Here is a 27,770-nt window from a genome sequence, read left to right as displayed (position 1 = left end):
AAAAATAGAAAAAACGGAGGTTTTACAGCCGGGCTCCCGCAAGGCCCCGTTCCTGGAAGATGCTGCTGCGGCGCAAACCCTGCCGCGGCCGCCGGTTCCGGCCAAAGGCCTCGAAACGGGAACGGGTGGCCCCAATTTGGGTCTCCGGGCCTGGCGCAGCCCCTCTCGCCAGCCCGCGAGCGGCGCTCAACGGCCTTTAAATCGGTATAAGGACAAACGGAACCGCGCCAGAAGAAAAATAATTAAAAAATAATAACCTACCCCCTCCAAAACCAAGCCTGAAACCCAAGGCAGGCGCTGTCAGAGCGGCCCCAAATCCTTCCCCTTCCCGGGAGCGAGGAGCTCGCTCGGCCATGGCAGGCGGGAGCAGGGTCCCGGCAAGCCGCCGGCTCCGGGAGCTGCCTGGCGCCTCCCAGCGCCTCCTCGACGGGGCGATTTCGGTCCTGACCCCCGTCCCCAGCTTTTCCCCGCGCGGGGGCCGAGTCAAGCGACGGTTCGTCTCCCTGCGCAGGATGCACGGCGCGGCAAGTCCCTTCTGATTTGCAACGCAGTTGCTTCCCGCGCTCCATCCCGCCGGCAGGAGCTTCCCGGCCGGGTTTGGCATGAGGGGCAGCGGCGACGGCACCGTGCGGGGCAGCGGCGACGGCACCGTGCGGCACGGCCGGGTTTTAAAACACACATTTAAAACAAAACGCAGAGTCCGCGCGGGGAAGGCCGAGCGGCTGACGGTTTCCAGCCAACGCCAGTCTCCATTTCGGGCTCCTCGTGTTACTGCTGGTCGGGATCTGCTCCCCCGGGGTTAGGGAACGGGGCCGGTCGTCCCCGAGGCACCCGGCACGGCCGGGGCCGCGCTGTTCGGCTTTGGATGAGCTCTAGCTATGACACTTATGTTGGCTGCAAGGGGGAGGGGTTTTTGGTTTGGGGGATTTTTTTTGTTTTTTTTGCTTTGTTTCAGAAAAAGGCGAGACCACAAAATAATCTTCTCCTCTGCGTATTCCAACGTTCGATCCCTCAAAAGGCACAGGACTGAATTCAAGGCAAACGTGAACTGCAGCATATTTAAGGCTTCAGCTTCTTTTAAATTAAAGAGGGGGGAAAAAAAAAAAAAAAACACCCAAGGGAGAAAGTTTTGGATTCTGGTTTCCTGAGTGCAGTTTGGGATCGCCAGGGCCTCCTGTCTCACTCGCGCCGCTCCGCTTTCCCGCTAAGTGAAGAACCACTGCTGATGGGAATCCGACGGGTTGCAGGGAGCCATCGACGGATGCTTCCCTCTTGCCGTCAAGCACATGTTGGAGGCTGCGTTTTTAATCAGACGGTCCTAGGAAAAGATACAGACGGCACCCGGCTTGCACCTCCGTGCGACGCACCCGATGCATGCACCCAGTTTTGCGGGAAGACGACTTAAAAGCCAGGGAGAAGGCAAACGGCGGAGAAGGGTCCCCAGCTCCTCTCCTTTCCCCACTTTCCCAAAGGCTTCCCAGCACAGAAATTCACTGCAAGGCATCGCGGAGGGAAAGACGCGGCCCCGGCGCCGTCTCTGCCCCCCTTACCTGCGCCAGCTCCCACTCCTCGTTCCCCGGCACCCGCGTGTTCTTCCCTCTGTACTGGCAGTCGCCCAGCTCCACGGGCCCGAAGCCGGACCGCAGGCAGAGCTGCTTGCCGATGTTGTGCCGCAGGTCCCTCTGCGTCGTGTACTCAAAATACTGGGAAGGGAGAGCGGAGAGGGGACGTCACGCTGCTGCTGCGCGTCGCCGGTGAGGCTGACGCTGCCCCAAGCACGCGGCCGTCCGGGCTCCGGACTGGACTGCCCACGTCCCGATAAAGATTTTGGGAAAAACATGAGCGGTTTGCAGGAGGAAGTAAAAAGCAATGGAAATTGCCAGTGCTAAACGTGCCATTCAAGGTCTGACCAGCAACGCGAGAAGGCTCCTCCAGGCCTTTCCCGAGCCGAGGGGGTGGCACGGGCGCCTACCTGGTTGCCTCCCATCCCATGGCACGGGTACATGATGAGCGGTTTCCCACCGTGGTTGTTTTCGCCGACATCCAGGCAGCTCTTTGTCCCCTCGTTTTTTATCTGCGGGAAAGAGTCCGGAGCAGAAAGCTCAGGCCTGGGGTCCTTTCGGCCAGGGTTCGTCACCCGCTCGGGCAGGGACAAGCCTTTTGTTCCGGGTTCACAGGGCACCTAAACATCACTGTAGAAACACGTTCCTGGTACTCAGCCCCGGGTCCGGGTCTCTAGATGTTTCCAGGATGTGAGCAACGCCTACGCCAGCTCCTCCCCGTCACACCAAGTGCCTTCCTAGAGCTTGTGCAATTTATTTAAGTCTAAGGTAGAGCTGCTTGGCCAAAGTTTCGGGAAATAGAGCTGAATTAAGACCCGGACTGGAGCCAGCAGAAGGCTTTACTGAGACGTGTAAACACATTTTGCATCTCCGCAAACTGGTTTCACAACACCGTTGCAGCAGAGAAGGGCTGGGCGCGCACAGATCGGTCGCAGGGGTCGAGGGAAGGGCTTCCCTCGGCAGCTCCCTCCTTCGCGGCGATCCCTGCGGGCTGCTGAGGAGCGCGGACAAGCGGGGACAGAGCCAGCGCTCCGCGTTTGCGGTGGCTGCCCTGGCGTTGGGAGCTCGGAGACCCAGGGTCCAAACCCATCCTGACCCCGGCTCTGCACACGATCTCGGGCAAGTCGCCGCCCTTTGGAGCTTACAGAGCTATTCGGGAGTTGAACCCGCAGCCATGCGAACGTTAACTATCCCTGGAGCATCGTCCCTCCTCTGCCTGGTCCCTCTGTACAGCAAAACCGGGTCTGTTGGATTTTTAAGCCCCACCTCGTGCAGGCTAATGCCCAGAGCTGACGGCACTACGGCCGCCTGACCTCTCCCTGAGGTTTTGCTTGTTTTGCCTATTTTAACCTAGCGTGACATCCCCTCGGGGCCCCCGTAACTCGCCCGAAACCAGCTCTGCTGGATTCCAGCTCTCAGCCTTGCCTTTCACTGTCAGCCAGAGCCCGAAAGAGCCTCATCAGCTGGCGGCAGATCACCGCCACCACAGATGAACTGGAAAGGCAGGGTCTCTGCCACCACACTCCTCCTTGCTGGTTTAAGGCCAAAAGCAAAGCCCAGTCTCCTGGGGACCTCTCTGCTGTAGCTTATTTCTAGAGCAGGACTAAGCCCAAGGGGTTGGCAGAGCAAGTAGGCAGCTCCCGACACCCACATACTTACTGCTCCATAAAAAGTTGGAGTCAAGTCCGGGATGAACATCTCCGGATAGATGGTTTCTAGGTACCAGGTGAAGTTCTTGCAGTGTAGCTGCTCCCTCAGCTTGCGCCGTTCTGTAATGTCACCATACGTTTTCTATCAACAAAGTCACGTGAGAAAATTAAACTAATCTCCAAAGCCAGAAACAAAACCCTGAGCCAGGGCTCAGCAAATAGGCCCTCCCAGCTTGGTCATCCCCCCTGTTTAAGATCAGGCCCTTGTCTTCCTACAGCTAAGACCAAGGCAGGCATTAAGAGTCTTGCAAGACAGTATCTGGCCCGTGCAGGTAACTTCAGACTCTGGCCACTTGCAAAGAGGGCTGGAAGATTTTGTTGTCAAAGCAAAGCAAATTCATACCCCTTCAAATTGCTTCGATGTTGTGAAAAATCTATATCTTCCTACCAGAAAACATTAAGGCAAAAGATGTACATACACACACTCATATATTTGGCAATATCTTTCCACCTGCACTCGCCATCCCTCTGCAAGCTAAACCTGCTGAGTCTTCTTGTTTTCTTCTGCTCAGGATCTGGGCTCCCTGCAGGATCGGAGCCTTTGGGACAGCATCCCAAGACGCCACATGTTGCGGAGCACACACTAGCGCTACCCTTGCTGATGAAACGCTGCTGATACTCTAGAGAAATGTGGGTACCTCTCTGGCCATCTGCGAGGCCTGCTGGTTTCTCCTGTAGAAGATTTCCTTGTAGTCATCCATCCAGACCTCGGCCAAGCGAACCTGGTTCCTAGAAATCACCTGGGTCCCTTTGGGGAAGGTGTGGGGACTCTTGGAGCGGAAGACATGTCCGACGACAGAGCAGGGGATTATCTCGAGCTGGCCGCCGCACTGCCAGACCTGTGGGGAGGTGAAGACCTGGCGCCTGAGCCATGGAAGAGCCTCCCCAACCACAGTGGTGCTTTCAGAGCCCAGCTGGGCTCGGAGCTCCCTTGGGCTGGGAGCTGCCCCCCCCCCCCCAAGTGGGATTTTAGCTCCACCGATCCCACCTGGAGCTTGGAGACATCAGTGCCCCTTCACACACATCCATAGCTCCCAAATAAGGGATCTCCCTAAAGTCACTCTTTAAAAAGGTGCAGATTTTGCTCTTACCCTGAAGGACATTTCCACGTTCTCTCCTCCCCAGATCTCCATCTGATCATCATAGGAGCCAATATATTCAAAATAGGACCTGGAAATCGCGAAGAGCCCACCGGCAAAGGTTGGTGACCTGGGAAGAGACAAGAAGCAGAGTCTAAAGGGAGGATGCTGGGAGCTCTGCGAATTTTACACGCCAGCAGCCACATCCTCCATCTGCAAAACAAGCAGGGATAAAAAATGCAGAGGTCTGGATTTTGGGGACAGTTTTCCCGCGCTGCAGCCCCTGTGCTGGCCCACACGTGGCACAGAGCGACTGCATCTCCCTTGCCTGTCCCGAGCCCCAGATATTGCCCCGGGCAGCCGGGAGGGCTGGTGCATGCACCAGGCCCTGCTGCGCTAGGCGCTGGACAGAAAAGGCTCCGTCAGAGGGGATGCTGCGAGGACAGACCCGCTCGGAGGCCAGCGGACGCTGCCACGAGGGGACAGAGGAGCTGAGGAGCTCTACGGCAGGCACGACAGCAAGCTGCCGAGGGGCCTCGCTGGCTGCTCTCCATTCAAGAGAGCGAAACTTGGATATTATTACTGAAAACCTATAGCAGAAGAGAAAGACAGAGATCAGCTCAGTGACTGGGCACCCTATTCACTCCTTTTGCTTTTATAATCTGTTCCATCTGATCTTTGGAAGAGGAAGGTTGGAACAGAAACTTGCTTTTATTCAAGAAAAAGAAAAAAAAGGACTCACTGAGCTGCTGTGTTCTTGCCGAGAGGAGCTCAGAGAGATTAGATGCTGTTTGGAGCCAAACTAGCAGCCCTTGGAAAGAAAAGGGACCTTTATTGGGACAGAAACATCTCCCGGCTGACCTTTCCACAAAGCGGAGCTGTGCTCCGGGCCAAAGGACAGGATGCAGAAAGGGCCAAACACGGTGTTGGGTATCTCCCTTTGGGAACGCGAGATTGTTCGGTTTATCAAGGGGCATTGGCCGGGGCTGGTCACCCCCAGCAGCCGGCTTTGAAAGGCCCAGAGGGAAAACCCTCCTCTATTGAGTATCGGGAGGAAGGTGCTGGGATGTCAAGAGGCAGAAGGTTACCTGAAGCTCCCCCAAAGCATCTCCTGGTATTTGCTGGCCACTGCCAGCCTGCCTCAGGGCACCGTGCATTCGGTGCAATACCTTAGCAGAAGCATGGAGGGCTCTGGGCTGAAGCTGTCAGCAGGGACATGCCCTAGAGAAGGCTCAAATGTCTTTTCCAGCCTCCCACTTATCTGTAGCGCCTCGCTTCCTAGCCTTGTAAGCCAAGCCACAGATCCAGGGGGCCTTCGTGGTCCTGGAGCATCCCGCTGCGCCCCGGGCATGCCAGGGAAGATTTCCCTGTGACTCTCCTGCGTTATAACCCTGCTGCGAGAGGAAAACCCTGCAAAGGCACGAGCAGGGGCCCTGCCGGCAGCGCAGGCTGGAGATGGAGCAGCACGGACAGGCAGAGCTAGCTGACAGCCACGACGCTCTTGCCTGCTGGAGACTCAAGCGATTTTCCGTGTTTTCCTTCCTTGCCGCTGTAATTGCACGCGCGCTGGCTTTGCACCAGCCCAGACAGCGTTTGCAGCTGCCTTCCTTCCCCGTACACCTCTAAGCGGCCTGTCTCTGCAGGCAGGGGCCTGAGGCTCCTGCTGGAGCGAGGATCCGACATGCTAATCCACAGATTCCTGCCCCGGACAGCAGCCTCTCCCAAGCTACCGGCCAAGCTCAGCTGAGGAGCTGCCGGCTCCCGGCCCCACACTGGCAGCACCGGTCAGCGCACGAGTGTCTGGTCACAGCACAGCGGCTCCATTTGCAGGCCGTGGAACGCTCCATCCCCATCCTTTCGGGATCCAGCAGCCAAGGCAAGACCCAGGTGAACATCCTGCAGCAGCGGGATGTGGTAGCAGAGGAAGAGCCTGTGCGGTGCTGCCTCTCTCCAGTAACCCACCGGTGCTCCTGCAGAGCTCCGAGTCCTAGCAGGGAGATGCTCCCTCTCTTCAGAAACACCTGTCAACTTCCAGGTTTCTCTCCATGCAAAATAGGGGCGGGAAGAAGGTCTTTGTGTGCAGCCTGGCCCGCAGGTAACATCCCCTTGCTGCTTTGTCAGCTCAGGCACCTACCCGGGGGCCCAGGTGACCGAGTTTCCAAGATGAAGTGCAAAAAGATGAAAAGACAGCAATTAAACCCTTAGAGAGAGGCTTTGCAAGAATCAAGATCTGTCTGGAGCCCGAGGCAATTAAAGGCTCCTTTCATCTAGGAAAGAGGGACGTTATTGCTCTGCATTCACCAAACCCAAACAGAGGTTTCTCCTCTGCCCGCCCCTCGCTCTGACCTTCTTTGAGCGTCCCCTCCCAGGCATGCTGCAGAGAGTTACCGGGCAAGAGGAAGTTATCTGAGGTCTTCTAACTCAAGTGCCCCACGGGGAAAACTTTCCTGGGAAGAGACAGCTCTGCCTGGCTCCACACCAGCAACCCAAACCATCTAGAAGCACCAAGGCTACAAAGCCGCTGCTGGCAGAGAGAAACAAAGTAACAGGAAAAACCCAACTTGTTTGAAAAGAAGGAAAAACAACTTAAAACTGGCAGTTTTCCTGCCGCAGGGTAGACTTGGCTTGAGTCCAGCTCTGTCATTTTTCTCCATACTTCATTAAGCATTGCTGAGCCTCGAGGTAGCCACATACACTTGGCCAATTCATTTTGCCCCCCTTAACTTTGGGCCTGGAAGCTGGATGCTGCTGCTCTGCTCACGGAGCTCACCTAGCATCTGCTAACAGCGCTCCCAGCTGCCAAGGGATGCCAGGGCTCTTCACCATCGTGACACCACAGACGTTGCGCCAAAGAGGACACCAATACCACCGCAAACACTTACTTGATGGGGAAGGTCTCGTCTTTCCTTCGCTGCTTCTCCCGGAGCGGGACAGCCTCCCAGCCGAAGGTCAGGCTCCAGTCGAAGTTGCCCCGGCTGTGCTGCTTGCCGTACTGGACGGGCTTGGAGAACTCGAAGGTGTTGAGGTCGATGGTGGTGATGTCGGGGCTCACGACCGCCGTGGGCTCCTCTGCAATGCGGGATAAGAGGGGCTCCAGCCAGCCGTGGAAGCACTCGCCTGGGGGGACGGGGAAGGATTCACCAGTGTTGCACACACAGGAGCTGTATTAGGAGCAGAGCCTCTGATTCCTTGTTTTAGGGCACACGATGGACCGCCTCACCAGGGCGATCCAACCTCTCCCGTGCTGGGAGGCCACTGGGAAGCCTGGGATCGTCTCCGTGGGCTGTCTCATGGCCACGAGCACTCAGCCACGCGCAGATGGAGACATCTGGCTGCTGGCTTCACGTCCCCGGGACCCCGAGGACCGAGACCTCGTCCTGCTTCCCCTCTCGCCTCGCGAGTTGGGCAGGGGACCGCGGCGGCGCGGAGGTGGAGGGGGAAGGAGAAGCGGGGCAGTACTCACAGTGCGCGTCCAGGAAGGTCAGCACCTCCCCGCTCGCCACGCTGGCCCCGAGCAACCGCGCCGTTATCAGCCCTTTCCTCTCCTTCTGCCGCACGACTCTGACGATCTGCAGCTGCTTCACGTAGCGGTCCAGGTCGTCTTTCAAATAGTCTGGGGACGGCACGGGGGTGTCAGGGAGGGGAGAGGAGCAACGGGAGCAGCCCGCACAAGCCCTTCCCCGGCTCGGTTGCGGCTGGTGGCAGGAGACGTCCCCACCGCGCCGAACGGCTGCGTCCCCGGCAGCGACGGCCCTGCCGTCCCGGCCGCCCACGCGAGGCTGGTTGCGGCGATGGTACGTGGGCTGAGATGCGACCGCGGAGCGGGACGAAGCCCCGAACCGCCTGCCCCCTCCATCCTCCCCACGGCACCAGGGTCTGCGGCGACGCACGGGAAAGCGAGGGCGAAGCACCCGCACCTCTGACCAGCAGAAACGCTCCTGTACTATACCTGCTGGTTTACATCCCCTGGGGAGCTGTTTACACACGGGATAAGATGCCGCCACTATTTTTACTTCTCAAATCTTTTAAATAAATCGTAGGGAAACCCCATGCCAGGTCCCTCAAGCCACCTCCCCTTGCAGGGAGGAAGCGGTGCCAGCAGATAGCCGATAAACCCCTCGATAACACCGGAACTACCTGGATTAAACAGTTTGCTCTGTAAAGTTGAGAAATGAGAGGCAGCTTCCCCAGACCTGCCGATTCTCCCCCTGGCTTCACGTCTGGCCTGGGCTTGGCCAGAGCCTCCCATTCCCCCACCCACAAAAGAGGTTTTTAATTGCTGAAAGAGAGAGCGGGGCTTGGAAACGGCCCCATGGAGCTCTTCGGCAGCTCTAATCCCTCCTGCCCGCTCTGCATCAAAGAGAGATTAGCCGGGATTAGAGGAACGACGGGGTGAGAAAGCCTCTTGACCTGTGGTTAAAACTTCACCGCGACCAAGCGGATGAGGGGTCACCAAGGGGGAGAGACGGCAGGTTCCCGACCTGACGGTGCGGGGGGGGGGGGGGGAATTAGAGCATCTCTCCTCTCTATGAGATGCTCCTAAACCGAAAGCCATGAAGGGATGGGCCAAAGTGAAGGGGAACGGGTGGGAGAAGAGCTGGAAAATCCAGAAACTCTCTCCTGGAGACTCACATCCCGGTCAGGGAACTGAAGCCTTGCCTGTTCCCAGCGAGGGCCCAAACCAAGCAGCTTCCCCGTGGCAGCAGGAGCGACGCTTGTGAGAGAACGAGTGATAAATCCCTGCTATTGTGCCTGACCCGAGGGATCAGTCAAGCCTCAGTGCTGCCGGATCCATGTCTCAGGACCGGATTTCCTTGCGTCTAGCAAGATCCAAGGGCTCATGGGCGCTGGCAGCTCTTAAAACACCTTTCTCCAAAAGCTCCTGCAGCATCTATCAAAGAGGCTGCTCCTGCCGTTCCCGCGCCGGGGTGTTATCGGGACCCCTCTGCCCGTTTTCGTGACACGTGGAGGAACTGACTACCTGCCAGGCCACAACCTCTTGGCCAAAGGTGGCGGCAAACAGTCAGACGCTTGCTGGGGCGGAAAGACAGATGCACAGAGCCTGGTCACACGCGGCTCTGAGCTCCGTCCTTAGAGAGGACGGCTTGTGCTTTAACGAGAAGACAAATACTCAAAAGAGAAGAATAGCCATCACATGAGAAAGTACCAAATTGTCTTTCTTGGGGCACCCAGTTTCCAAAACTGCATCCTATCTTCCAGGCACCACCGTGCAGAGCGGGACACGGAGCGGTGAGGGCTGAAGGCTGCCTCCGTTTGAGACCGAAAAGACAACGGCTGCAAGGGCCCCCCCTCCTGCTCCATCTCACGTTCACGCTCCGGCTCCCCTTTTGCCTAGTCTCTTTGCTCCGGTAAGCCGGCTGCAGCTGGAAACCTCTCGCCGTGCAGCACCTAGCACCCAGCTGCAACAACCGTAACCGCTGCCGCCCCCTCCATCCTGCGCGTGCAAAGGGAACTCGGGCAGGCAGACCCAGCACTTGACCATCGGTTGATGACCCATTTACAGAAGAAAAAAAAAGAAGAAGAAAAAAAAAAAAAGCGAGCTGTATTCAGTGCTGAAATAATGAAAATCAAACCTCCCGGCAGCCGGGGACGGAGGGTCCGTCCCTCCTCCCCTCGCTCAGCCACCACAAAACAGCAGCACAATAAAGGTCGTTGAACCGCCGCGGAGCCGCCGAGTATCACAGAAAACCACACACAGGAGACGTGTTTCCAGGGGCCAAGTCAGCAGAGCTCTTTCAGAAGGGCTTGTTGTTAGGGGGGGAAATCGGATACGCTCTGCGCAGAAAGCCGGGGGAAGCGTTTGAAGCGAGAGCTCGGCGCAGCGCTCGGGTGCCAGCTCTGCCCCGGGAAGCGGCTCGGGGCCCTTTTGGCCCATGCCGGTGGGTTGCAGGTGTCCTGCCCCGAAGGATGTCCATCTGCCCCGGCCTTAGGAGAGACGTTTCCCTCCTGTGCACCAGGCCCAGCTCTAAAGCTCGAGGTCAGGAAGGGCCGAGGGACCCGCGAGCAAGGACACAGCAAACTCTCTGCAGCATATGGCCAGGACATGTCCCCTTCTCCCTCTCAGATAAGTCACATGGGCAAAGCCCTGCATGGCAGACCCAAATCCCAACACCCGTCGCGCTCAGTGCTGCTCAGCCCAAAGCGTGCCCGGTTCGTGCACAAATCACGCCAAGCCCCAGCTCCCGACATCCGCATCCCTCTGCGCTCACCTGCCGGCACAGCCTGCAACTAACCCCGTATCACAGATACCCTCATGCCGCATCGCTCAGATGCATCCCAATGCAAGAGCCCTCGACCACAGAAATCCCCTCCTAAGGGCGTTATTGTGTCACATGAAGGTTTTTGCACCTCGCAGACCTGTGCAGATGCTGCTGGCAGAGAAGGAGGGTTTAGCTCCGGGACAGAGCGAGGGTAAAGTTTGATCTTCTCCAACATCCTGCTCCAGGCAGCCCTGACATCGAACCACATCATTAGTTTACCCTTGGTGTAACTAATTTGGATTGCCAAATTGCAGCGTACCGGACAAGCGAGTAGTTTACTGAGATGGAAAATGTAGGTGCTCCGTTTACAGGACGTGGGAGGAGCGCCTGGTGAGCAAGTTTCATCCAGGAGCCAGATTCAAAACAACACCACGCAAAGAAAAAACCCCCAAACACGCTCACGCGACTCCAGGTAATTCCAAAACAACATCAGAGGCTCGTCGGGGCAGGGGGGACACGTCATCCCCCCGCCTGTGAGCAGAATGGGGTTTTTGGATAGCGGCGCTCTCCCGGAGGCCCTTCCTCGGAGCTGGCCCCAGCTCACCGTCCGTGCTGGCGTCGTCCACGAGGATGATCTCTTTCAGCAGGACGGCCGGCGAGGCGTGCAGGACGCTGTACACCGTCCGCAGCAGCGTGGACCAGGCCTCGTTGTGGAAGACTATGATGACGCTGGTGGTGGGCAGCGGCGGGCAACGCTTGAATTTCTGGTCGATGCACCTGCAAGAGGCGAAAAAGCCTGAGTTTGGGCAAGGCGAGGGCTCGTACGGGGCGTAAACCACCGGCCAGAGCTCACGCCGTCTACTGATAGAGCCTGGATCCCAGTTAAACCCCTAGATGTGCTGGGATGGGCTGATTTTTCCTGGGCAGAACAGTTTTATTAACCGGGAGAAATAGGTTTTAGCGGCAGAAACGTGGGCTGGATTCGTGCTGCCACATCCCGACTCGCGGCCACCCCAGCGACACCCGGGGAACACGGCGCTCTCGGGGCGAGCGGCAAGACCAAGGCCAGGCCGACGCGCCGAAAACCAGACGCCCCTCGTCCCCCCTCCTCCTCCTCCTCCTCCGCCCGCCGTGTGAGGGCGGCCTGCCGGCCCCTCGTCCCCTCCCGGCCTTCCCGGGGCCGCGGAGAGGCCTCTCCCTCCCGCCGCGCATCAAAAGGCTTCGGAAGCGTTCCGCGCGGCGGGGCGCGGGCGCACAATCGCAGCCCTGCCGCTCGCCGCGGCCGCTTTCAGCTCGGCGGCGCGCTTTAACCGCTTCAGTTTAAAGGGCTTGATACCTCGGCCCCCTCGGCTGCCTGAATAACATTCTTGCCGCTGCCTTGCTTCCCAGCCCCGGCACCCGGTGTCCCTCCATTGTCACGGCTACACCTGCTAGGCACGGATAATTGCCCGCCGGCTCGGGGGGGGGGGAGACGGTCTGCAAACCGGGGCTGCGTTTCCAGCTCCTATTCAGGGCTTTTTTCCCCTCGCCGGGAGCTCCTCCAAAGCCTTCCCCGGCCCCCTCCCCGGCCCGGCAGGGGTTGGGGCACGCTCTGATCTCGCAGCGCATCGCCGGAGGCCACGGGGAAGGCGCTGAAGTCTCGAGTTGAGGCTCCTTCCTTTGCCCCCCTGCCTATCCCAGTCTCAAGCTGTTCCACTCGGCTAAGAAAATAAAAAGTAAGATTACGGCAGAGGTTGCTGGAATAAAAGAGGGAGGGAAGCGGGGGGGGGGCTGCCCGGATGCTGGAGCAGCAGGGCCCGGAGCAGGTACGCAGAGACACGAAGAGCCACTGCACGGTTTAATGTGCTGCAATTTAAAATCAAGCACTAGGTACGAAGGAGGTGGGAAAGGGAGTATAAAAATTAGCGGAAAAGAGAGGAGGAAAAAAAGCTATTGCCCTGCACGCTTCAGGCTTGCTTTAAGCCTGCGACGGGGAGGCGTGCAGACCCCAAAAATCAGCGAGTCCTTCCTATGGCTGGGTCACCACCAAGATAACCCTCCTGCCACTTGTCCCCATCCCCCGCGGGACAGCCAGCCCCCGGCACACGCGCTGCCCCGACGTCCCAGGCCGCTCTTTTTGGACAGCCCTGCTCTGCTCTCTGCGGCAGGAGGGCCGAGCCCACGCAACGCGGCCTCCGCACGTCGCGCCAGGCTGCCGGCTGCAGCAGCACCGCCGAGAAACGGCCTCGCTTTTCGTAGGAAACGTCGCCGGCCTGATGGGGCAGAGGCGAGTTTGTCTCCCGAGGCTTTTCTGAGAAGCAGCGGGTCGGCGCGGCTCTACCGCAGGAGCAGTTTTCTCTTCTCCGTTTGCTTTAATCGGGAGGTATGCGGCCGATCCCCTTGGGTAACCCTGCAAACCCTCAGCTCCAACCCTCCCTGCCTCATCTGCAGGGGCAGAGGAGATGCGTCATACGTGGTTTGCCCGGACAGAGGCGATAACATGCAAAGCACAATAACCACCAAGCCAGAGAGCTGACGAGGGCTGAATTTCCCCCCCGCTGATCTTAAAGTAGGGGAAAAACCTGCAAACGTTGCACGAAGTCAGCACGGCAAACCGAACCACGGGGCGCCGGCTACGCGGACGAGCCGGGCTACGAATCGCGGCGGGCGCGAGCCACGCAGCTGCGTCGGCCAAATCAGCCGAGCGTTAGCCACCCACCTCTGCTTCACCGGCACCAAAGGCCCCAGGCCCCGTTTTTACCTACCCTTAAACGCGACCCCAAGGGAGCAAACGAACCCTGAACACGTGCGTCCCCCACAGCTGCCGGCATCACCCAGCCTGCGCCCGTCTCCTCCCCGCAAACCGGCTACGTGGCCGCTTAGGAGATGGCTCTTACTCTGGCGGGCGGCTGTCAGGTCCCAGCGCTCTTTGGAGGGAGATGCGGTCGCTGGCGAAGGCGTTGAAGCAGTGCTTTTCGTAGCCGCGATCCTTCTCCTTGGTTTCCTCCGGGGTCCACTGGTCCTTCCTGAAGGCTTTGCCGTCGGCCCCGGGGCTGTTGGGGTCCTGGGGTGGCCGCTCCATCAGCGGCCTCAGCTCCGCGGCCGTGTAGTAGCCAGGGAGGCAGGACTTGGTGCTCTGCGAAGGAGCCTCCTGCTGAACCGGAGCCCGGATCTGAAGTTTCGGCATCGAGTCCCGAATGTTGTTTACCGCCCCCATCATCAGATCGATGACTTGATCCTTCCCGTTGACGATGTTTTTCAGCCAGGGCTCCTCGCTCGAGTCTCTGTTCCCGACGTCCTTCTGCATGATGAAGAGGCAGATGACAAAAACGACGCCCACCAGAGCCACCTTCAGCGGGCTGTAGCGTCTCCGCAAGAGCCGCATTTTCAGCACAGTTTTCAGAGTCCTTCCTGCGTCAGAGCAACGTGCGTTTCAGGGCCGCGGGATGTCCAGGCGCTTCATGATGATCTTCTCTGCCCTTCTAACCTGGGGAGCAAGGGGAACACATGCAAGGTTAATTCACGAGCAGGCTACTGAGAGAACAGAGCCAACAGGACTTATTTTGGGTACAATAAAGAGAAATCACTCCACGCGCAGGAGCAAGCGAGAATCATTTAATTCTTGGCGTTGCCGCTGGTCCAGCAGCATTTCCCTCCCCAGAAAGCTGCAATACGAGCAGACCGTGAGCTCCAGACCTGAGGGACGTCCTGCAACCCTCTCCCAAGCAGCACTGCCCTCTCCCAGCCCCTCCGGCCCGGGAGTCCACACTGGGAAGAGGAAAAAGGTTTGAAACTCCGAGATGTTCTGGTGCCGCATATCACGAGAGCGAGCCACCTTCAGCAGTTTCACGTCCAGTCCTGCAACCAAAACATCCGCTACAGCCACCCCCCTCCCCAAACTCGACGTGCGCAGAGACAGCAGCGTAATGAAACTGAAAAAAAGCTGCAAGTGTTACTGAGACATTTTTGGATGCGCAGAAAGATCCTTTCCCCACGCAAGTCCTGCAGCTGAAAGAAATCACATCCTTCCACTTGCTCAGAGCTACCCCCGAACCTGAGCGAGCCCGGTTCAACGCCCCGTTTCACCGCCGGCCTCACGTACAATCGCGCGCGTTCAGCCTCTCCCCGCCTCATCTCTCCACCTGCGGAGCGGGACAACGTAGCAGGAAACTACTCGAAAGACTTTGGTTTCTGCCGACGGGGAGGAGCAGCGGCGCTGGGCTGCAGCGCACACCGCCCTGCCTGCCCTCGCTTTATCCTGCCCGCGGAGCCAGCCGGCAGCGCGGTGGCTTCGCAGAGGGCTACGCTCCGGCTGCAAAAAAAAAAAAGAAGCCTCCGCAGACAGCGGAGGAAACGGAAAAGCTCGCAAGCGGCAGCTCCTTCCCAGCGCTAACAATGCTGCCGCGGGCCGCGCGCGGCTCTTTGTGAGCTGCCGTCACTGGAGCATGGACAAGCTCCAAAGAAGTCATTCACCGGCATTTCTACCTCCTCCTCCTCCTCCTCCACTTAGGAATCTCCCCCTCCTTTTTCTTTTTGGCCTTGGCAATCACGCAACCCCCGACGGTGCCCTGGAGTGGAAAAGGACACCTGCCATTAACTGCAAGGGTGAGAAGCTTAGCTTGGGATTCCTCATTCTTCCGCGGCCACGTGAGGCTTTACGGGCCAGGAGAAAGGAAAGCGGACGCACTTCTAAAGGAGGAGACGCAATCCCAGCCGCAGCCCCGCGGGTCACCGCTTTGAGCTCCGTGAAGGGCCTCGGGATCAAAGCAGCGGCGCGGCAGGCACGGCAGCGGCCGGACCAGGTTTCACGTCCAAGGGCGCCTGCTGAGCCAGGGGACGAGCGTTGCTGCCGGACTCGGCAGCACCCATCTCCCAAGACTAATGCTGACAACCGCCCGTTTTCTCTAATACGGAGAAAACGAGAAGTTAAAAAAAAGGTCTTTCTTGGTGTCATTTCAAATCTAAAGGCACGAAAAGGCTGTCACCCCGCTTACACCCCGAATCCCAAACGTGCTTGTTGTACAGTGCAAGCCACTGCCGTACAGCAATGTGGGCCAGCGGCAGCCAGCAAAAAGGGACCTGTTACAGGAAGGAAAATCCACTTACGCTGTCCCCAAATCCCTCCGATGGTCCCCCACCTACCACGTTGCTGTTGGGGGGAGCACGTTAAAGATAATGATGTGCTTGTTACCTGTGCAGCACTAATAAGCCCCACTGCAGCACAAGGGTGTGCGAGGAAAAGGGGGAGGAAGAGGTGAAGGGTGCAGATTTGGAGCGTTAAGGTGTCCTTGGTCTAAAAGTCTAAATTATTTAAAAGAGAAGGGAACAATCCTGATGCAAGAGGCCAAGCACCATCCCAGCAAACTCCTCCTTACACTGGGCAAAGGGATGAGCTTTAAAGCCAAAACAGAGCTCAGCACGGCACAAGCTACTGATTTATCAGGTTAGCGCAAATGACGGTATAAAGAAAGAAGCACTGAAACGATCCCGCGGCCGACCGCATCCCCCAAGGGTCGGTCCGCGTGGCGCGCAGCCCAGCAACGCGGGAGCTCGATGCTAATAACCGCGCCGAAAGCAAACAACCGAGTCCCTCCGGCCACGGCTCCGCGTCGCGCTCGCACGCTCCGTCCCTGCTCTTCCTCGTTCCCCAGGGTTGGTTTTTTTCAGAAAGCTCCTTGGACTGACCACAGGTGGTAGCTATTTCTCGTGATAAAGGTGACAGCCTGAGCCCTGGGTCACTTTGCCACCGGCCGCAGAACAGGAGCGGCAGCAATTTCTCAGCCCGGCCAAGGGATCTTTCACCGTTTGGACCCGACCGGCTAAAACGTTGTCCTTAGCGAAGGGAGCCTCGATCCGCTATTGCAAAGCCCTCACCCTTCAAGAGATACCAGCGGCACGCAATCAGAGGAGCTGTAACTAGAGATTACTACACTTTACATCATGTCATTTCCTTGCTTCTTAATGCTTACGGTGTCGCTGGCAGTTTTAACTATAAACGCTTCAAATTGCTTTGTCTTTACCAAGCAGCTTTTTCTCCTCCAAATTAAGACACTGCCACCGTTCTGTTAAAATCCAGAGGGCAGGTTTCCCAAGCCGCCGAACGTCCCGAAACAGAGTGGAAGCACTCCTGGAAGTGTTTCTCTTCCATAAACCGAAGGTTGTGTTTACGAGAGAGTTTTTGGCTTTAAGGGACGAGGGTCCTCCCCCGTTCCCCACCCCGAACTGTCTCACCAGCCCCTGCCAGAAAAGGCAAGATGAGCAACAGAAAACCCACAGCGCTGACATTTGCTTGCAATAAAACCTCGCTCCACCCATTTCCAGAAGTATCTCGCCCTGCTTGTTGTCTGACAGCTGGGTGGCTACCGAAGGTGAGTCGCAAACACTGGCGGTTTCTTGACTTTTTAAAAAAAAAAAATTAGAACAAAAAGACAAGCATGAGCAAGTGGGCAGGCATGCGTTTCAGCCCCCCAAAGCAGGCCTCGCCGCTGGTGGCAAAGACAGAGGACTTCTTATATCCTGTCTGAAATAAAATTACACCTTAGGCACTTTTTACGGGAGCTGAGTCACGATTTCCAACCCCGCAGCAGACGCGCCGGGTGGGTTCACCAGGGGTGGATTTTGCAACAAGAGGTTTTGCCACCAGCTCCCGGCTCGCGCGCACTCTCAGTTTTCATCCCTTCGCCTCCCCGCTGCAAATCACTTTCTGAAAGCAATGAATCAAGCGCCGGTAGCGAACGGCTGCACTATGGACCCGGAGCAGGGCAAAAAAGACGCTCTTGCTTCCTCCTGTCCAGCCCGAGCAGGAAACCCCCCCCCACGAGACTCGGTTCAGCACCTGAACAGCCTCTGCCGACCACCGCCGGGGCGAAAGCACCGCGTGCTGCATCTCGGAATTACCTTTCGGAGCCCGCCGCCTTCAGAAGGGGTCAAAACAGATTTGGCAAAAAATAATAGCTGACAGGAGGCGGCACGGTTGCAGTTCGGTCACCCGGTTAGACGCGGCCCACGTGACGCCGGCTCGCGGGCATGTGTAATAAGCAACACTTCCTCATTGAAGCTGGAGGTAGAAATCGCAGGGAGAGGCTGTTTCTGGGGAGATTTGCAGCTGAAAGAGAGGACTGTCCTCCCCGGGAAGAAAAGAAAGAGGAGGAGGAAAGAAAGAAAAAGAAAAACACAAAACCCCAACCCAACCCAGACCTAACAAAGAAAAGGAAAGCTCCCGAATCGCTGGGCTCGGTGCGTCAATGCCGCCGCCCCGTCCGACGTGGCCTTTTGCTCCATATGGCACAAGGAAAACGGCCACGTTGACCCACCTGCGCGGTCCCACGGAGCAAACCGCCGCTGCTGGACCCCGTGGCGGCTCCGCGGCCCCTTCGAGTACCTAAAATCCCCCGGGTGAGATCGCAAAAGCAAACGGAGCTCTGCCTCTGTGGGGAGCGAGGAAAAAAAACCACGCTGCTCCGGTTTGAAATCCTGCTGGGTTTAAACTTGGCCAGAGTGGAAGAAAGTCCCATTTCGCTCCCGGTGGCGCCGGTTATTTCTGCCCTCACTGCTGGGGCTCGACGGCGCTGGGGAGCATCGCTGCGGCCAGCTCAGCCCGAACCGGGACGGGACCGGTCGTTGCCTGAGCCCCGGCGGCACCTTGGCCCCAAAATCGCGCTTCTTCGGGCAGGGCCGCGAGGACGCGCCGCGGGGCTGAATCTACACCGATTTACCCCGTTTCCCAAGTGGGAAATCTCAACGCTTTTTTTTTTTTTTTTTTTTTTTTTTTAAGGATAGGCTTAAGTCCTACCAAAGCCGGCAGGATTTTGGAGGGGGTTGCGAGCACCGAACCCCCCCTGCCACGACGGCGCCCGGCCTCGGCGGGACGCTGAGCTTTCGCTCAAGCTCCCCAAGTTTTCGCGCCTCCTCCCAGCTCCCGCCTGGCCGAAACCGCCGCCATCGCCGGGCGCGACGCCGCTTTCCCGAAACCTCCCCGTGGGGAGCCGCTGCCTCCCCCCGCCACCGCCGCCGCTTCGCCGCCCCCCTCGGGAAAGCGGCTCCGGCCCCTCGCGGGGTGAAAGCGGAGCGCGAAGGCGGCGGCGCCGCCCCGACTCCTGGGGGAGTTTTGTCCCTCCTGGGGCGCCGTAGCAGCCCCCTCCCCGCGCCCCCCAGCCCGCAGCAGCGGGTCCGGCTCACCTGGCTCCGGCGCGGCGGCGGCGGCGGCAGCGGCGGGCGCGGCCCCCAGGTGCCCTCCCGGCGGGGGCGGGCCGGGGCGGGGCGCGGCGGGGCCGCCGCCACCTGCCGCCGCCGCCGCCGCCGCCGCCGCGGGCCGGGGCCGGGGCCGGGGCCGGGGCCGCGCCGCCGCCCCGGGGCACAGGTGCAGGCAGCGCCGCCCCCGCGGTCCTAGCGCCGCCCCCCCGCCGCAGCGCCGCCCCCGCGGTCCTAGCGCCGCCAGACCAAAGGGGGGGGGGGAGCGGCGGGCGGGGGGTGACAGCGCGGGCGGGGGAGCGACGGGGGCCCGCAGGGGCCAGAAGGGGCCTGATACCGGGCGTGCGGGGAGCGATGAGGGCCTGTGGGGCCATAGGGGCCTGACAGCGAGGATGTGGGGAGTGACGGGGACCTATGGGGGCCATAGGGTCCTGGCACCAAGGATGCTGTTGGGAGCTAGACTGGCCTATAGGGCCTATAGGGGCCTGGCACGGGGGTTTGCTGGCAGTGACAGAGGCCTATAGGGACCGTAGTGGCCTGACCAGGGGTGCTGGGAGTCTATAGGGGCCTATAGGGGCCTGACACCAGGGATGCTGCTGGGAGCTATAGGGGTCTGAGCCCTATAGGATCTAGGGGTGCACGTCCGCGGCCGGAACTGCCCTGGCTCTGAGTCGGCAGCAGCGAGCGGAGCGGGCCGCGGGACCCGGCCTCGGGACGGAGGCGCTGGTAGGCTGCTAACACTCTTCCTATCAACGCTTGCTTATTATTTCATTTTATTTCTTGTTCCTTATTCCGTATTAATTATTTTGTAGGCACCGATCGCGGGTAAGATGCAAAGCTCCCGAGCTTCCTGGCTCCGGGGCAAGGTTTCACCGCTGCTGAGGCTGCGGGCTCCGGTTTATTTGAAATTCCTGTATTTCGCAGCACTCGATTACTCACAGCCTGTTCTAGCGTGCCGGGGCTCTGCGTCTCGGTACGAGGGCGGCCGGAGAAGAGTCACATTCGCCCCTTCTCCATCTCTCCCCTGCGAACGGGTTTTGACAAACCTCGCTGCTGTTTTCCCTGCGCTGTGATAATCGCTGATACTGTTTCTTGTGTCTCCGCGCGTAGCTATAAATAGACTATTTACGCAGCAACTTGCTAATTATTCCCGTTACTCTGGGTCATCTAGTGTTGCCCTGCCTTTCTCGTTCCAGCGAAGCGCTGGGGCCCGGCTCCGCGCGCAACGGGGCGGCCGCCCCGAAACGCGAGCCCGGGTGCCGGCTCCCCGCGTTCTCACGACCTGCTTTTAACGCTAGATGGTGGTATCTTCATGAAGCTTCGACTCGCGGCTTGGCCGTTACCGCTTACGGCAGGAAAGCTCCCATCCGGCTAAAGAGCGTCGGAGGAGCAAGGTGAGATATCGGTGGTGCGGAAGAGCTGCTCGGAGCCCTTCGAGGGAGCATCGAGGGGGGAAAGATGCGTTCGGAGACGATGTGGCAGGTAGCGTCCCAGGCAGCCCCTTCGCTCGAGGCTTTTTGAGCTTGCGAGCGAGGGCGTAAGCACAAATTTCAATATTCAGCCTCCAGACTCTTCCCGGGGGCTGTGCGAAGCTCGGGGAGGCAGGCGCCCCGGCGTCCCTGGCGTCCCCAGGGCCGGAGGGACGAGTCCCAGGAGAGCCTTAACCACCCAGCCGAGTATTTGGAGTTGGCTCCCTCACTGCACAGAGGATTTGGGGGATCTGAGCCAGGCCTAGGGGCAGAATGACTGTTATTTGGGGTTGCTGGGGTATTACTTTGAATATTAACCACCTTAAAGGGGATAACTCTGCGGCGGTCGGCATTGTGGAAGCCCAAATACCCACAAGCCTCCATGTTAAGGCGCTAATGAATCACTAGAGAAAGGCAGGGGGAAACCGAGTCACAAAAAGGCACCTGCCTTCCCCAGCACAGGGTTAAGGGGTGAGCCAAACCTCCATCAGGCTGGAGTGTCCTTGGCCTCAAAAATAGTCCCCTCGGCTTCTCGGAGCTCACTCAAAACCCTCGGTTTGCACCGCGGCTGCCTGTAATCTGCTGCTGCCTTATTTCCTGTCTTGTTGCCGTGCGGTGGTTTCGCTATTAACATAAAAACTGAAGGGAAATTCCCTGCCCCAAAGTTTTCTTTTACTGAACTTTTTCAGTTGCGACTCGCCAACCCCGATGTCGCAGAGCAGCCGACCAGCCCGCGGAAGCAGGGTCCCCCACCAGAGTAAGTTTTTTCCTTTGGAAAATTGAGCGCTTTGGTACCATCGGGTCGCTGGCTGGGATGGGATGGGAATGGTTTTTTTTTGCCGGATTAAACCAGCTCTGCTTCTCGGGAGCCAAGGGATTTTTGATGACATGGCTGAAGGCTGGTCCTGCCCTGTGTCACCGGCACCGGCCTGAAACGGCTCAGAGAAGCCCAAGCATCCCGTTTCCCAAGGATTTTTCATTTTCTGATCACTTCTTTAATCATAATTTGCAAAATGTTTTTCAGGTTACACAAGAGATTAAAATATCCAACTGTGCCGTTGTCCTAATGCCATAACAGCAATTTGGGGGAGGGAATTAAGGAGAAAGTAGCTATTGGAAAACCAGCATTAAGCACACTAGGTCAATACCGGCTTGCTTGGGAATGAAAGCCCCTAATCACACACTTCATCATAATTAATAGGTATAGCTATATGTAACTCTCAGACAAAATATATCTTAATCTTTGATTTGATGTGTTAGCAGTGGAGCTAGTTGCTTTGGAAGGTGTATGATCAGGTTTTTCAGAAACGGTGGAACCAAACCAACAGAAAATAAACTTAAACTACTGTCACAGCTTTGTTTGTGGCGTGAGAAGCGCAGAAAACAGCCTGCACTGGAAAGGAGCCTTACCATTCTGTCAGAAGTTTTCTTTGCGCCGGCTTCGTTTCCTCCGGCTTGGTCGTGATTTCTGCCCTTCGCCCGCGGCAGGGACTCCCCGTCGCCCTGAGTGCCGGAGGAGGATTCATGGAAGCGATTAGCGAAGCCCCTAATTACCGAGCTAGAGCTTGAATCTTCAGTGCGAAGCAGTCAAAAACCTGGAAAATATGACAGGAAGCAAAGCTGATTTGCATATTTATGCTAATAGAGATGCATGAACCTTTCAAATTAAAATATACTTTGCAGATGGCTTGCAGATTGATACCACGCTTTGGTTTGAGTTATTATTTTTCAGAATGGTAATAACTGGTGCAATATGGTAAAACTGGAAAGTCTCATCCACAATACAGCTGTTAAAGCAAGGAGAAATGTGCTGCGTACAACACAGCGATATTTATCTTATTAGTAAAAATATTTGATTCAAGTGTACCATGTGGGCATGAGCTCAACTTTCGTTTGCAGAATATTTTCAAAGCAGGAAAGGCAGTTTGGGGCTGAGCATCGCAAGAAAAGGGGAATTGTGCCCCCGCATTTGAACATCTTTCCCATTTGGGGTTCGTTCCCAGGGGTTTGCTCTCACACCGCGGCACAAAAATTTGATGTCCTTGATGCACAGCCCTTGGCAATGTTTGCAGCCGATGCGAGAGCTTGTTTTCCGCGCAGATGGAGCAGCTATAAGCGCTTGGGAATTAGAGCCAGCTTTCTCCTCCCATTTCTGTGAATGGGAAATTCAACTTTCCGGGCAGATTTTGCCGTAAATGGGACTAGAAAGGCTGTTAATTACTTGGAGCTGTGATCTGATGGCAGCTCAGGGCTCGGAGGTGCAAGACTTCAGCTTTGCCGTGCAGTTGTCCCCTGACCTCGGCAGAATCACTTCCCTTTTCAGTTTTTTCTCTTTTCCGTGTCAACTGCAAGAGAGCTGGACACAGGATCACTTCTTTCTGGGCAGTTCTGTGGATCCTACAACACGACCGAGCATGTTCCTCCCCATTTCGCTAGTCCCGGGTAACCTCGGTGGCTCCTTGCTGCTATTCCTCTTTTGGGAAAAACACGGCTGGTCTTCTCCTCTTTTTTCTTTCTCCTGAGCAGGCGTGATGGAGATGGAAGAGGTCTTCTTCCAGCTCTGCGAGGAGGTCGCCAGGCTGCAGGACCTGTGCGCGAAGCAGGGCAAACTCCTCCAGAAGCTGACTGCGAGGAAGGGACCCATCCTCGGTAAGGAGCGGCGTTGGGAAGGGTCCAGTGAAATCGCTTCTTTGCTGAAAAGAGTAGCCCTGGGCTGGCGAGAGGGATTTGAACCTTTTCCCTCCTGCTGGCAAATAGTTTGCTGCAGAAAGTGGGGGTAACATGAAATCTGGTTTAAGACAGAAACATGCTCTGAGTTCTGGCTGCTCTGCAGCCTGCTCCCTGCACCGGCTGTCACGGCTTTTTGGCTTCGCCTGCTCCATCAAATGCTTAATAACCTGCGCGTGGCTGTTCAGAGTCGCATTAAAACCCCCCGAGGCGTTGTGCTGCTGTTTACCCGTCTCTCCCCTGGGGAGACGGGGGAGGAACTCGGGGCAGATGCTCCTGATGTTGCCTAGAGCATTTTTGGGAAGCTGCAGGGTGGCAACGGAGCCTCCGCGGACTAGAAATCACCTGGAGAAATCTCCTTGCCCTCCCCAGCAGAGATTGCCTGGTTCTCCCAGAAATCGCCCTCCTGATCCCCTGGCCCAGGGAGTCAATGTGCATAATCCCTGCCGCAGCGGTCGCGTCGCTCCCATGGGGTTTTACAAGCTCTTCCCGTTGTTAAAGGGTGTTTTCTGTGGTGAGAAGGGATTTGCCCAGGCGAAAGGCTGCCGTGTGCTGCGAAAGCGGCTGCTGGGCGCCTTCGCCTGCTTTCCGCCCCTGTGGTCCCCGGCTTTTGGGGGCACAGCGATGTCTCAACATCTCCTCTCCCAAGGTCAGACTCTGGAGGTGGCTAATATGCCTCCTCCGGCTCCCAGCCCTTCCTGGCTTTCCTCCGATGCCCTTTCTTCACTCATCCATCCTTGTATTTGCCCCTAGCTGTGGGGGAGGATAAACTTTGCCCGCCGGCTCCCCAGGAAGGAGGTTGTTGTTTTGATAGCGCAAAAGGAGAAGGGAAAACCCAAGCGTGTGCCGTAAAGCCGTGCAGCTCCAGGAATAACTGGTCCCGCTCGCTTTCTTTTGAAGATATCCCTGTGTCGCTGCCGATCCAGTGCACGGAGGATATGATGACGGAGGAAGCAGAAAAACCCTCGGAGAGCCGACAGGAGTGCTCCCAGGCCCCGACCTCTGCCTCAGCCGGCCCCGGCTCTGCCCATCCGCTGGCGCAGCCCCACGCTGCCGACGCGCTGCCCGCCTGCAACGTCACAGACCCCCCGAGCCCCGAAAAGGCTGGCGTATTAAGCGGTGGGAACGGGAAAGCGGCCCTTGCCGTTGCTTTTGGCAGCCAGCACTGCAGCAAGGTGGAGAGGAGCGAGAAGGGGGATTTAGACACGTGGCTGAAAAATTACGGGGTGCTTCCTACCATGAAAGCCAGCAAGGAAGAAGCGAGGGCTTGCTGTAACCTGCTGGAGTTTGTGGTGCCCGATCCACAGGCCGTCGACTCCTTCCTGGACCTGTATGAAGCCCCACAAGAGCTTCAGAGGGAAGATGCATCCAGTGAAAGTGCTCTACCAGCTGCGATTCACGTTCCTGTAGAAATCCGAGGACCCGTGAAGGTAAACTGGGAAGCCGACAGGGATTTTTGTCTCTGATTTTTGGGGTATCCTTCCTGGCGTAAGCATCATCTGCCAATCTTCAATATCCTCCCGATTTCCACATTGACCCTCATGTAACAAGTAGGGAGCCAAGGCAGAGTAGAGGTTTAGGGTTATGAGCTTGTGTCCCAAAAATACCTCCGGGCACCCAACTTCCTGATTCCCGGGGCAGTTAGCTACATAAAAGCAACTGTGATCTAGCTGCTAAGCACCTGATGCACTTCTGGATGAAAATTTCTCCCTTGATCCTTTCTGATTCAATGCTTTCTGAAGCTATTGGTTTAGTCCCTGGGAAAAGTTGTATTGGCCTACTTTTGATCTGTAAATGAGCTTGTAAGTATTTCCTTTATTCTCTCTGATTTGCGTGCTGCCGAAACGATGATTCCTAAATGCATCCTCAAATCTAGCACCTCAATCCCCGTGCTAAGCCTTTATAATCTACGTTACGGATGGGTCACCACAGCTGGACCACCGACGAAGGCTTCTATAATGCCAAGCCCGTTTCCTTTCACTCTTGTTTTCCAAACGAGGCCCTTAAATGTTATTTCATGACTGTCGTGGCTACATATTCGTGGCGAAAGCTGTTGACTTTCAGCCTGAGCTATACTTAGAATCTAGTTTCATTTTAAGAAGAAGGAGAGGAAGAAAAAAAGAAGTGGAAGCCGCGTCTGTCTCGGCTGCCTCGTCAAGTCCTAATGTGCCTTATCAGCACTTAAATGATAATGGCACAAAAGGAAATTACAAATGCTCCCCTGTTCGCTTCTTACAAAAGCACGTTTCTCATGTTCGGGCCTGGATAATGATTGTAGCCGCCAGGGGAAAGCGATGGGTGATGGGAGACGCTCAAGTGCCGTAAGGAGGTAGGAGGAGGCAGGTGAGGATGGAGCGAGGGGGCAGGGAGCAGCGCCGGGCAGCCAGACTCCAGCACGGGGCGGCAGCCCTCAGCCCTCCCGTCTGCAGGCACGAAACGCGGTGGCTGAGTTCGGAAGCGGAGCTGAGGCTGCGTTTCAGTGTGGCAAACGCGGGATGGAGGCTAGACTCCGTTAGGAGCTTGCAAAGGGGCTACGTCTGCCCTTTCCGCTGACCGCTCTTTGCCTTGCAGACGTCCTGGACGCCGGCGTGGATGCTGGAGGAGAGCCTCGGGCAAGGCGCCGTCTTCACCTCGGAGGCCGCCCGGACTTGTGACTTTTGCCAGGCTGTTTTCCCCTCGGACGCAGCAGCCCAAGCAGACTATTTGAAGCACCTCTTAGCCCATATGAAATAGGACTCAGTCTTCGCACTCCTGAGTCTGTATATTTGCACCTCAACTAACACCATGTGCCCTGGGGTCCCTTCGTGTGATCCGGCTGGCTGTGCCTGGGGTCTCTCAGCTCGGGTAGCGATCCTCTTCCGTTTAATTTGGTGTGCCCCAAACCCGGTCCCTGTTGCGCTGTTGGATGGGCCGTGTTAGGGCTCTCGATGTGTCTTGGTCTGCTGAGCTTCCTGGACAGCAAACAGCTTCTGTCCCAGGACTGGGATGTGTGCGGGGCTGTGTGCAGGCCCAGGGGAGCTTTAGCGCGGTGGGAAATGGGAAAATTTTCAAAATTCTCCTAAACCAGAAAAAGTCGAAACAAGCTTTCCATAAAGAAATAGAGATATTTGAAAAGCCACCTTGCCTTTTTCCAAAAACACGGAAGGTCTGGTGAGAGGGTGAGAGACTCGCAACAGGTTTTAATGTCACTGGATCTGAACTGGCCTTTGGAGCAGAGCTCCGGCGCCGGCGCTGTGAGCACGAAACGCCGCCCGCCCGCGCCGAGGGCGACCGACCTGAACCGGGTTTAACTTCCAAGCGTGTTATCGGGAAGGGCCTAACTGAGGACTCTGCTCCCTCCTCATTAAAACCTCATCAGCTCCGGCTCAGTGGCTTGTGCAAGTTTAATTGATCCCTCTCCAGGTGGGAGGAGGCTTGTCCGCGCCGGGCCGCGTGGGGTCGGCGCTCCCAGCCCGCGGCTCCTGCGTTTGGAGAGCGGCGGAGCGGAAACGAGCCCGGCGGAGCGACGCGACCGACGCGCGTGTTATTATCCTGCCTTTCTATTTAGTCTCTCGGGGAAGGTGGCTTTCGAACGAGAGGCTCCGGGAGCCGGTGGGTTGATACGACTGTTGGATTCGGGGGATACGGCTTCTCTTCCAGGGTCTGATCCTTTGCCTGCGGGTAAAACCTCGCTGAGCGGCGATTTGCCGTGGAGCACGTTCACCTGAAATGTTTCGGTTTTGCCCAGGCTACTACGAGCAATTCATTGCGTGTGAATTCATGGTACCTGATTAAGATTATAGTCATTCATAAATAACACATGTAACTTAGCTGTTATATAGCACTCTCCATCCGTAGATATCCATGTATTTTGCGATGAGATGGGGATACCGAAGCACAAAGCAGTGACTAGCTCCAAACCCCCAAACAGGCCTTCTTTGAAAAACCTCGTCTCAGGTCTTGGTGTTTGACAAGTAGCCACCGAAACGTAGTTGCTGTTGTTGTCGTGTATTCGAGGCTACTTCCACTGAAATGTCGGCCAAATTCTCCTTTGTTTCCATGGATCAGGGCTAATTCCAATCTCCAGCTAAGAAATTTCATCTTTAGCAGCACGGATGATAATAACGACCCAATTCTCTTCCCAGAAATGTGGCAGCATTTGTGAATTTGCCGTAACCACAGCGGAGATGATGACAAACGTGTATTTCCTGAGAATTTTGTGATTTTAGAAAAGGCAGGAGCTGACCTGAACCGGGGCAGGGATCTTGGGACGCCAAGAGAGCGGTCCCTGGTTAAACCGGGCTTCTGCTGGATGCGAAGGTTTTTCTCCGGCTCGGACGCGTCTCCATTTACAGCCACAGCTTTGAACTCAACTCTTTTCCGAGCGGCTCATCACCCCGCGCAGAATCAGGGCCTTTATCTTGCCGAAGGCCAACGCGGGTTTTCTCATGTCACCGTGCACCTTTTTCAATTGCAGATGCAGCTCCAACAGCGAGGAATTTCCTCTTGCCGTCACTCGGCATCATTTCGCGGCGCTTTGTGCCCTTCTAGAGGGCCTCAAAGACGAGATCGTTCCGCGGCGTGTGGAGTTGCTGGAAGTGCCAGCTCAGAAAGCCAGCCGGAGCCGTAAATTTATTTGGTATAAAATTTTAACTGGCATCCAGAAATTGCCGGAAGGAAGAAACCAGCCTGATTCTTTCTGCTTTGAAAACAAATCCGGTAAATTGAATTTAAAAACCGCAAGCACGCATGGCTTTTCTCAAGAGTCAGACCAGACCCGGCGGCCCGCAGTCGCCTTTCCGTAAGGCGCCGGACCCAGCGTGGCCGGTCCATGCGATGCGCCGTGAAGTGTCCG

General features: G+C 57.1%; 2 protein-coding genes across 2 annotated transcripts; one reads left to right on the top strand and one right to left on the bottom strand.

Annotated features, from left to right (window-relative positions):
- Positions 1–482: 482 nt before the first annotated feature.
- Positions 483–17,568, bottom strand: GALNT6 (polypeptide N-acetylgalactosaminyltransferase 6). Its single transcript, XM_067314119.1, has 11 exons — positions 17,448–17,568; positions 13,448–14,037; positions 11,176–11,348; positions 7,814–7,963; positions 7,233–7,467; positions 4,363–4,480; positions 3,910–4,110; positions 3,222–3,353; positions 1,973–2,074; positions 1,551–1,703; positions 483–1,318 (listed from the first exon to the last, which is right to left on the bottom strand). Exons 2-11 carry the CDS (start codon positions 13,933–13,935, stop codon positions 1,205–1,207), a joined length of 1,866 nt encoding a protein of 621 aa, XP_067170220.1. The 5' UTR covers positions 13,936–14,037; positions 17,448–17,568; the 3' UTR covers positions 483–1,204.
- LOC106488084 (TRAF family member-associated NF-kappa-B activator-like) lies at positions 16,835–26,262 on the top strand. The gene is made up of 6 exons (XM_013946931.2): positions 16,835–16,918; positions 20,039–20,134; positions 20,899–20,966; positions 22,736–22,858; positions 23,837–24,366; positions 25,508–26,262. Exons 3-6 carry the CDS (start codon positions 20,918–20,920, stop codon positions 25,667–25,669), a joined length of 864 nt encoding a protein of 287 aa, XP_013802385.2. The 5' UTR covers positions 16,835–16,918; positions 20,039–20,134; positions 20,899–20,917; the 3' UTR covers positions 25,670–26,262.
- Positions 26,263–27,770: the final 1,508 nt, after the last annotated feature.

Source organism: Apteryx mantelli, chromosome 33 (assembly GCF_036417845.1).
Source record: "Apteryx mantelli isolate bAptMan1 chromosome 33, bAptMan1.hap1, whole genome shotgun sequence".
Lineage (NCBI taxonomy): Eukaryota > Metazoa > Chordata > Aves > Apterygiformes > Apterygidae > Apteryx > Apteryx mantelli.
The sequence above is the reverse complement of the archived record's forward strand: the minus strand, read 5'-3'. Positions and strand labels throughout refer to the sequence as shown.